We start from the raw sequence: 10735 nt of genomic DNA, 5'->3' as shown, positions 1-10735 counted from the left end.
CCTCCCTCTCCCAGCATCCTCTCCGACCAGATCTGCCTTTGGCAGTCCGACCTCAGAGCCCTCCTAGAATCTGGATGAGGTCCTGAGTCCCAGGAGGGCAGGAGCCAGGTGCCACCCTTTCTCTGTTGCCTCTTGCATGTCCCCTCTCCCCTCAGGCTCTCAGAACGGATTGCAGTACCTTCTTACTGAATTGCCATGGAGGCAAAATAACGGTTGAACTAGCAGCAGTGGTTTGTGAATTTCAATTCCTCCTCTAAAACCACTGGGGTATATTTCTGCTTCTTTCTTCCCCTCTCCCCTCTTCCTTCCTCTGAAACAGGAATGTAAGACAGTAACTCACACTACTTCCCTTGGCATCTGCTTTTCCTGTTGTGGTCATCACTATGGTTACTTCAGGGGGTGAACCTGACTCTGACCCCCGGGTTCTAGCAAGTGCTAACAGATAGGGAACTTGTCACTTTGGAGGGATGAGGGGGGAACAACTTTCAAACCCGGGGGCCTGGTGTTGGTCAAGCACTGTGCTGACCTTCATATACATATCATTTTATCCTCCCCGAAACCTCGTGAGAACATGTGATACTTCTGTTTTACAGACTGAAGAAACTGAGGCTGGGGAGGTTGATCTCTTGCCTAAGATCATAGAGCTATTAAGTGGTAGAGCCAGGATTCAGGCTTCAGCAGTCTGACTCTAACGTCTAGGCTTTTCTTTTCTCTAAATTCTTCCACTCAACTCTTTTGTCTGTGGAATTCTAGGAAGTGTTGGTTCTGTTTCTCATCAGTAGGACCTGATGCACCCCATGGAGCTGGGTCGCTGGGCATTTGCACGTCATCCCCAGAGGCAAACCTTGGGTGTGCAGAGCCTTGTCTCAGGGTCCAGGATGTCCAGGACCAGCTGGAATCAGAGGCCTTCTGGCCCCTTGCCTTGCCACATGGAAATGCCATTTGTAGCCAGTCGGCTGTCATTGGAGAGCTGCCTTTAGGTGCAGCCAGTCAAAGGACCACATGGAAATACTTTAGCCTGAGCCGCACTGGAGAAGCCCTGGCTTGTAGCCATGAATGGCGGCAGGTCCAATAACACTGAGCTCTGGTTGCCAAGAAGGGAGAGAGGTTTGGAGACTGACCAGCTCCTCTGGCTCACGCAGAAGGCCCTGCATGGTGCTGGGTATGTGGTGCTCAGTAAACATAGGTTCCTGTTCTCTTTGATGGGAGGTTCTTGGCCCCGTGCGTTGAGTGTCTCAGAGATAAAATGCTGTGCTCTGGCTATCTCAGACTGGGGGAGAGGGGTCATCTAATCAGAGGACCATAGGTCCCAGAGGCTGTATGAAAGTTTGTGCATATTCCTGTGTGCAAAGAGAAGCCATAGCTTTCTCTGCATTTTCCGAGGCATCCAAGACCCACAAAAGGCCAAAGACCTCACCCCGTAAGAGACTAAAGCAGAAATGAGTGGATTAAACCATTCAGCATGCCCAGACTTAGGGAATCACCCAGGAACAGCCAGTTGGGGAAGATGGGCCCTCTGGTGCAAGCATGTGAGGATAGGGATTGGTTGCACAGGCCAGACTGACTCTCTGCACGAAAGGGAACTCCTCCTGCTTCCCTTTCCAGCCTGACCACACAGGCTGCAGAGCGCGGGGGTCCCCTCGGGCCTTTGGGGAAGATGGCTTTCCCCAACATCATCTGTGAACCTCATCTCCAAACTCAGAGCTTCCTCCCAGGTGGGGTTGCCCCTTCTCAGAGCTCCAATTTCCCCATCAGCCTTGGGCCGTATATCTTCCCCTCCTTTCCACGGGCTGCTTTATAGCTTGCTGGAAACACCTTCCCTTAGCACTTCGAAATGTATCACTTGAAAGCATCTTAATGTTAACCAATGTGATTCTTTTTTAATTTGAAGGGGCTTATTTCTCCAAATGGCTTTCCTGATCTTATAGGAGGGCATGCTCCCTAATATTAAACTTTTTCTTTAAAAAGAGCAAAAAATGACGCACATCTGTTTGATATTTAATTCAAATTGAATGGCAGGACAGGAACAAAATTACACTGCAAAAGGCCATAAAGCGTGATGTTTAAAAGAGCCAAGCTTACCAAACCTACATGCCAGAAAATTTGAAATGACAAAGGATTGAGGGGATGTGGCCTAGGCAATCGGGTGTCTTCTACCCAGAAGCTGGTGGGGGGTGTGGTAGCCAAGCTGGGAGAAGGTGGGAGGTGGGAGAAGGGCTCACTTTCCACAGGAGGATTTTGTAGGGGCTAGTCTCTAGCCACATGTGAGTTCGGGGGTCTGGGATCCGAGCTGCTAGCAGAGGTCCTGATCCCTTCTGGAATCCAATGTGGGCTGCTCTAGGTTGGGGGATGGGGAGGGAGGTAGTCTGTCTGGGGCCCTCCAAGGGGCTGTTGGGTAATGCTGCACACAGCCTGGGTGGCCAGTCAGGCACTGCCCAGCTCTCAGTGTCCAGGAGGCCTTGGGGTTTGGCTACAGCTCAGAGAATTGAGTTTAAAGCCCCTCTGCTTCCTTCTAATCAGTTTACCAGAGACACCAACATGCTGTGTCCAGGAGGGCGGATAAGGGGAGGCTCAGAGAGCTGTATATTCTTTGACATTCTTAGGAGAAGTGAGCAACCTCTAAACATCATGCAACTTGTCATTGCCCCTGAGCTCTGACACAGAGAAGTCCCAGGAAAGAAGTGAGTGTGGCATCTTACCTAACATCCCTTTAAAGCCAGAGGATTGTGTCCAGGGCCCCAGCACAAGACTCCAGTTGTGAACCCTATCTGGGGACATCTGTTAGGTGAGCCTCAACAGTGGGAGCCAGCCAGAGCTTGTGGTCCAGCGTGGACTGCCCCTCACCAAGTGCATGAATGGAGGAGGGAAGAGCAAGGATTCACAGTAAAGCAAATGCTGCCTGTCCCGCCCCCTCACCAACTGAGTGGGTTTGGGCACACTTCCCCTCTCTGATCCTTAGTTTCCTCATCTATAACCCGGAATGGTTTAACATCCTCAAGGTTATTTTTTTTAACATATTTTTTATTTTAAAATTGTGGGGTACAGTTAAGGGTTAGGTATACAAATATGCATTGTGCAGGTACCCTTGTTGAAGAGGTGCATTTTAATAGCTAATATGATAAATATCAATGAATTCACTTTTATTTATTTATTTTTTTGAGTCAGGATCTTATTCTGTCACCCAGGTTGGAGTGCAGTGACATGATGATGTCTCACCGCAGCCTCAACATCCTATGCTCCAGCAATCCTCCATTCTCGGCCTCTTGAGTAGCTGAGACTGTAGGTATGGACCGCCAACCCCAGCTAATTTTTTCATCTCTTGTAGAGACATGTTCTCACTATATCTCCCAGGCCTGTCTCTAACTCCTGGCCTCAAGGAATCCTCCCACAGCACCTCCCAAATTGCTGGGATTAAGGCATGAACCACTGAGCCTGGCCAAATTCACTTCTAAATAGGAAAATATTGTACATGTTAGAATGGTCACTCTGTCCTCTACAGGACTTCTGCCTAGGTATCATCTTTGTTTCCAAGACATTTCAACATTAGGTAATTTTTTTCCCCAGCTAGAACTTGAGCACAAAGGGCTAGAACATTTTCCATACAGCAGTGTGCTGGCGCTTTTAGGAGCTAATTGTTAAATGATAATATTAGATTGAATCATTTACCAAAATTATGAACATTTTAATTTAGTTATTAAGTTATTAAAAATTATATGATAAACACTTACATTTAAATACATTATATTAAATGCAAAGTTAATCAGTAATAAAAACTCACTGCTTTCTAACTCTTTTACTACATTTTATCTATACTCTTGAAGTTATTTATACCTATTGCATCTGTATGGTGTAAATACTCCATTATGGTGTGCTTAATGTGTATCTCTTTCCAACTCCACACCCAGTGGGGTCATTTTGATACCTTGAAATTGATCATGGTGAGAGAATTTGCATCTGGAAACTGGCAAATGCACAGTGAGAGTTCATCCACCAACCAGAGAGACAGTAGTTAAACATTTACCGGCACATCCTTGACCGTAAACATTGACAAGAGGAGGTGTGCAGAGCTCTTGGTGACTTTTTCAAGAGTCTCATGGCCATGCAAATGTCCTCCTCTCAACCCAATACTTCCTTCATGAGTGTTCTCAGGACCCTGCTGCCAGGGCATATGGTGTCTCTTTATCCAGAACTCTCTGGCTTCTTGGAATGCTCTCCCACCATTCCCCTAGTGGGGACTCTCCTCTGCTTCTGTTTTCCCCTGAGCTGAGCTAAAACATTCCCTCTGGTTTGTAAAGCAGGCCGAGAATGTCAAGTGGAAGTATTTTCTCTTCCTTGAACTGAGGAGTGAAACTCACAGCTCATAATTACCCTGTGGTTTTCTAACCAACACTTTATCTGGAGGGTTTGACAGAGCCCAGAGGTAGGTGCCCGCTTGCATGTGTGTGCGTGTGTGGGTGTTGGAGGGTGGAGTGAGGAAGAAGTCCGACCACATGATGTTTCATCTTAAAATCTGCACAGCAACCACAGACCCTCAGGCCCAGGGGAAGAGGAATATAAAACTGAAAGGCAGAGCCCCCTGAGGATTAACTCCCGCCTTGGCCTCCAAAAGTGTCCGCAGGGGACCATGTGTTCCTCAGTAACGAGGCCCAGTGCTGGCTCTGGAAGGCTCTGGCACCAAGCATCCAACCTGCCTGCTTTCAATACTCTCGGGGCAGAGCTCCAAGTTTGGGAGCTCTGGACCTCGAGCATGTGTTTCTGAGTGGTGAAGGGCTGGGTGGTCACACTATACTGAGGAGACAGGGCCCATCTGGAAACAGGAAACCCTTTTGGCAGATGGTGGAGGAGTCGGGGTGTGAGGCCCTGCTGGAATCTGCCTTTGGCTCCTGGGCTTAGGGTCCTATGGATACCAGGATTCCATTCACTGAGCAAAATCCCTCACCCTTCCTCTTCTCACTCAGAGCGCTTATTTATTTAAAATGTATTTTAGCCTTTTCATCAGAGGCTTTATTGTGGTTTGACTGAGCTTCTCCACAAAACTTTGCTCCCTAGAAGTCTGCTTTCACCCCACCCAAATTTTCCTCTCAGCTGACCCTCCTGTCATTCAGTCAGGAGGCCCTAATGAGGACCTATTGTGTGCCAGGTGGCTACTGATCTGCAGACACATCTAAGACATATTCTTGCCACACACGAGGCTCTGCTGGTAGGAGGTTCCAGCAAGCTGACATCTGTAATGGGGCTGGCATATGGGACTCAGTAATGGGGCTGACACAACAGGGACTCAGTACAAGGCCTTTTGTGGCATCTAAAACTCTTGTCTGAGTGTTCCGACGTTAACTTGGAGCTAGGAAGGAGAAAGCTCCTCTCGTTGGGAGAAGTCAGGGAAGCTTTCTGGAACATGTGGGAATGGATGGTGATTAATGTTGATGGCTGACATCACTGAGCATTTACAAGGTGTGCACACTAAGTTACTTCACATGTTGTATTTTTCAGTCTTCACAGAGGTGAGATAGATACCACTAATATTCCTACTATATAGAGGAGTAAAAGGTGGCTTGAGAGATGAAGGAAGCTTCCAGAGTCAGTCAATGGAGGTCAGTAGGGGTGGACCTGTCGGCCTCCCAAGGACACAGGTCTCTCCTCTGCAGCCTGCCTCTTGGGGAAGGGGTATTCAAAGCAGGGCATCTGGGTAGGGATGTGTATGGGCCCAGCCAGGCTCTTTTCTGGGCTTCACTGTGCCCTGCTTGTCCTCCTCTTTCCCTTCTTATGGATATAGAGGGTCACATAGGTTGGGGTGACAGTGGTGGATGGGGGAGATATGTTTTCCCATCACATTCAGGGACCCCCTGGGTGACAGAGTCCTCTACACTGTAGCCTCGCCCTGTCTGTTATCCCTATTTGGTGGCCACCCCAGAGCCCCAGGCAAGGCTGAGGGGTGAGGGGTGAGGGTGAGGGGTGTTGACATGGCCATACCCCAGTGCTGGCCATTTGCCTGTTCGCCTTCAGATCATTGCTCTTTCTCTCTCTCCTCCTCTGTTCTGTACTGCAGGGAAATTGGCCCAGGTGGGCTGCATTTCTTGGACTCCCTTGTCTGCTTGTTCTGGCTTCAGTCAATGAGAGACCCTGGTGGGGATTGGGGGCAGAAGAGGAGAGAAGTCAGGATATTTCTCCCTCTGTCCCAGCTTGTCGGGTGGAATCACCTGAGCCAGCTCTTGGCAGTTGCTGCCTCTCCTCCATGGTTCCAGCCCCCCGCCCCGCCCCAGGATGGCCTCCCTGTCAAGGTCTCAGCTTCTGTAGGAGGCCTCCACGGCAGTCCGAGCCCTGTGCCTGGCAGTCTCCACTGTGGTTCCAGTACCACCACCCCTCTTGGTGCCCCTCCAGCCCTGGGGTGGTAGCCAGTAGCAGCAGCAAGTTCCTACTCATGCTCATCTCTGAATTATATCCCTTGTTTGGTTTCTCGGTAGTTCCACACCCAATTCCCTGAATTAAATTTTTGGAATGTTTAGAGTGGTTTTTTTTTTTTCCAACTGGATCCTGAATGATACACCACCACTACCCCACTCCCAACAAGGTGACTTAATAGGGTCCAAGTTCCCAGTCCATCCATAGTAAGCTCTCTGGATAAATGACATCATGACAGCTCCCGACTCCCCGGAGAAGCAGTTCTGGAAACTCCATGTCTGGCTGCCTGGCTGAGCTCTCACTCCAAAGGCTCCTGCCTCTGCTTTATGCTGAAGACCCCCACCTCCACCCCTGCCTCCACGTCTTTAAAGGAAAGCAGGACAGACATGTCAGCCAGGCCTCCTTCCAGCAGTTAGAATGCTTGGCTCAGAGCCTGGGCTGTCCTTTCCGTTTCATCTGGTAACTGCTACGTGTAAGCTATGTCGTTAGCAAACACACACAGTCAGAGAAACATCAGAGGAAGAAAGAGAGCCTGGTACCTCCCCCCATAGTCCCAGCCCCCACAGGCTTCTCTCATTCCTCCTTTAGATTTGATTTGGGTTCAAATCTGCCCTCTCCCGGACTCCTTCCTGGTCGTTCCCAAATGTCTGGAACTGGGCACAATGCTGGAAGTGCCCCTTAGAAAAGTGGGCATTGTGGGGGAATGGAGGCCTCTGGAGAGAAAAGGTAGAGGAACTACAGCCCAGGAGTGCTGGTGTCCTTGCTGGTGGACATTTTTTGTGAAACAAGTCCCCTTGCCAAATGGTGCTGTAAAGCCCTTTCAACTCATGTGCCTAAAGAAGAAAATAATTACACTCTTCTGTTGGGGATCACCTAGCTCCCCACATCCCCTCACTTAGGATGTTTGGTTCCCACTGGAGCGTGTGATTGGAATACAAAGGTAAATGGGAGCAATTTATTCCCAGATCATTTTTTCCCCCCAGCAGGATTAAAGCTGCCTCAGTCATAAAGAGTTTACAAACTCTAAAGAAAGATAATAACTTCCCTTCTCACGGCCCGGTCATGGGGAGGTAATGCATGTTTCCAATCAGCTGAGAATGTAACTCAAATGGTAGGTTTTATTTCACTTTAATCCGCCTGTGAGTTCACGTTAAAGGTAAGAGGAATCACAGCCCTGCAATTCAAATAGAGTTCATTAAATTCCACATCTCCTCCCTCTTAACGGTGGAGAAGCAGGGTTTGTTTACTTCTGAGTTTTAAACAGGCTTTGAGGGCATCCAACGAGTAGCTGGGATGCAGGTAGAGCTTCCACAGTGAGGGAGGTTGGAGGGGGGACCTGCTGCCACCAGATGCCACGGGTGGGAGCCAAGGACGAGGACACGGCAGTGCTTAAGAAGTGAGCTCACACGGTAGACAGAGTGGAAGGAGGTGGCCCAGCCTGCAGCCCGTTGTGGGGTGGGGGCTGGCGGTGGTGATGCATTGTCCACACCATGTGGGGCTTGCCTGTGTCTGTATGCCTCTTTGCTGAGGGCAGCCTCACTGCTCAGGGGGCAGTCGTGGAAAGGATTCGTTCTCAGTTCCTGTTTCAGCTCTACTATTTAGACACCAGGAGACCTGGAACCAGCCCCTTGATGAAGCCTTGCTTTACAGGTTTATGAAGTGACTGTCCATTTGAAGGGAGAGAGACATATTTCCCCAGTGGCCTGCTGTGAAACCATAATGCCCCTTCTTGTACTATGAAACGCACTCCTTTGGGTGAATCATCACCCTCTCCAGTCATTTCTGTGAAGATGCAGGTGCCTCCAGCAGTGTGACATCCTAGCTTCCTATGGCCACAGGGACCTGTTCAACAGGCAGCTCTGGTCTGTGTGCTTGAAGTGTTGGCATAGCGAGGAGGGTGTTGCCAGTGTATGCTTGGGGAAGGGGGTGGAATGGGCTGGCCTTCACCCCCAGGGATGGGAAGGGGGTCAAACAGGAGCCTATGGAGGCCTGCTGGGCAACAGACCTGGGTTTGGTCCAGTCAGTCTGGCCCCTGACTACTACTGCTCAGAGCCCTTCTCAGGGTGTCCTGGGGGAGGTGGGCTATCCTCTGTGTGATCTGCTGGGGACAGAAAGTGCTGGCTGAGAGCTGTCTATCCCTGATGTGGGGCCCTGTCAAATCCATCAACCCTTTTCAGCAGTCACCACACAGCAACCCCAAGCCCGAGGTTTTGTTTGAGTGTGAGCTACAAAGGCTCAAGAGCTAGAAGAAAGCACCAGCCTTGACCTGCCCCAGCTAGAGCGTCTGTGCTGACCCCCCCAAAGCCTAGAAGAGGCAGCAACATTCACCTCACTTAACGTCAGTCTGCAGTTTTGTGACCTTCTCACCCCAGCTAGCCGACTGGCTTCCCACCATTGTGAGCCTCGCCCTGCCCATGCCTGGCCTGAGGAAGCCCCAGACCCTGGCACCCAAGGTGACTGTGGCCTTGACCACAAGAGCCCCATACATCTGTGCCACCATCTCATGCCCAGCTCTGTGACAGCCACCAGGAACAACCCGTGGCCCTTGTCTGCGAGGAGCTTGAGGTCTCACTGGGGAGACGCGGACAGAATGCATGCCCAGCCACGGTCCTTCTTCCTCCAGGCTGTGGCTTGGATTGCTCTGTGTAGTGTGTCTGCTGTGACTTTCTCCCGGCACTGTGTTGTGCCTTAGAGGACCACATTGTGGCTGTTTGTGGAGTGTTGGTGTGTCTCCCTTGGGGGTTTGCCGTGTCTCTCATATACAAATTGGGAAGATTCACATCCTTGGAAAAGCAGAGGAATGTGAGAGTAAAAAAATGCCTTAAAGGGCACAAGGGATGATTTCTATTTCTACGTTTCCAGACGTTATCTCAGAGAATTGTAGTGCTCTGGGGTATGCCTGAGTGTAATTGATGTAGCTCCTTGCAGCAGATGGTGTGTGTGTGTGTATAAATATAAAGTGAGTCCACATGTCTATACACATTCAGTTCATTCCACTGAACCAGACAATGATAGCTAGCTAACCCTACTGAGCAGTTACTGTGTGCCAGGAACTGCGCTAGGTGCTTTATATGTGGTGTCTCAAGTTTGCCTCCACACTGACTCTGAGGAGGTAGGTATTGTTATCTTTCTTATTTTTTTAGAAGGAGAAACTGTGGCACAAGGATATTGAGTCATTTGTTCAAGATCACAGAACTAGTAAGTGGGGAGTTCTAACCCAGGCAGCAGTCTAACCTAATGGCCTCAGCTTGGAACAGTGTCAATGTGCGTGTGTGTCTCTGTACACCTGTGTGTGTGTGTGCATGTGTGCACATGTCTGTTCAGTCATGTGGGTTTCCCTGTGGTGGCAGCTGAGAATGTACAGAGGAGACTGTTTTGAGGGATGCACTAGCCTGCTTAGCAGTTGGTGCAGGCAAAGGAGAGAGGTGTCAAGTGCATAGGCCAGGCCCTTGAGCCATCTTGACAATTTCAACTGTTAGGAGAGAGTGGGGTGGGTATCATGGATCTGATGATTTAAATGTTTTTATACTCAAGAAAAATGGATCCTAGGATGGGCCAAGTTTAACTGTCTTGAAAACTTGGTAGAGGCAAGGTATGGGTTTTCCAGGAGATTGTGTGAACTGGTAGAGTCTGAAACAAACCAGATGTTTCCTGGCCCCCTTCTGTCCCAGTCTGGCCTGTCATCCTTCAGTCTGCTGTACAGTTCATCCTGCATCCCTGGAGGCCTCCCAGATGCTTCACCCTTAAGGCCCAAGTCATGAAATCTCCCACAGAGGAAGGGAACTGCTCCTTCAGCAGAACTCTGAATGTGATGGACTTGTTTTTCCCTGGAGGGGGACTCCCACCAAGGCCCTTCCTTGGAGAGGGGCACTGCTCCTTGATGGAGTGGGAGAGCTTCACCCTGGGGGTTCTGTGGGATCCCCATCAGCTTCTTCTCTGCAGACTTTGATGTTCAGGTGCAGTTTCCAGGTCGTGGCTTCTTGAGTTCTGCATGTGGACTGTTGTTCTGTAATGCATGTCTTTGGGAACACTTTTGTCTGTGAGGGATCTTAGTTGCCTTTAGTGTTTAGAATATAAAGGCAGTTTCAGAACCGTGGACTTCACCAAATCAAACTACACATGACTTTTCCTCTATGGCCCATCTCTCCTTCTACAAACCCTGTCTCTTGAGCCTTCTGATGCAAAGGACAGGTAGAAATTCCCTACTGGTTGCCCACCAGGTCCATGATTATAGTGAGTTCCTTAGTCAGGGGATTACAGAGTATGGGGAAGCCCATAGGATCTGGAGCCAGTTTCCTGGGGATTAAACCATCCTTAGCTCCATGTTGATTGTGAG

General features: G+C 49.6%; 1 protein-coding gene across 1 annotated transcript; it reads right to left on the bottom strand.

Moving 5' to 3' along the window:
• Positions 1-9795: 9795 nt before the first annotated feature.
• DCANP1 (dendritic cell associated nuclear protein) lies at positions 9796-10416 on the bottom strand. The gene is given in 4 exon segments (XM_021716968.1): positions 9796-9887; positions 9890-10081; positions 10084-10194; positions 10197-10416. Coding segments are annotated over 4 exon segments (615 nt in total).
• Positions 10417-10735: the final 319 nt, after the last annotated feature.

Source organism: Carlito syrichta, unplaced genomic scaffold (genome assembly GCF_000164805.1).
Source record: "Carlito syrichta isolate Samal-C Ts95f unplaced genomic scaffold, Tarsius_syrichta-2.0.1 Scaffold309108, whole genome shotgun sequence".
Classification (NCBI taxonomy): Eukaryota; Metazoa; Chordata; class Mammalia; order Primates; family Tarsiidae; genus Carlito; species Carlito syrichta.
This window is presented reverse-complemented; position numbering and strand designations above follow the sequence as displayed.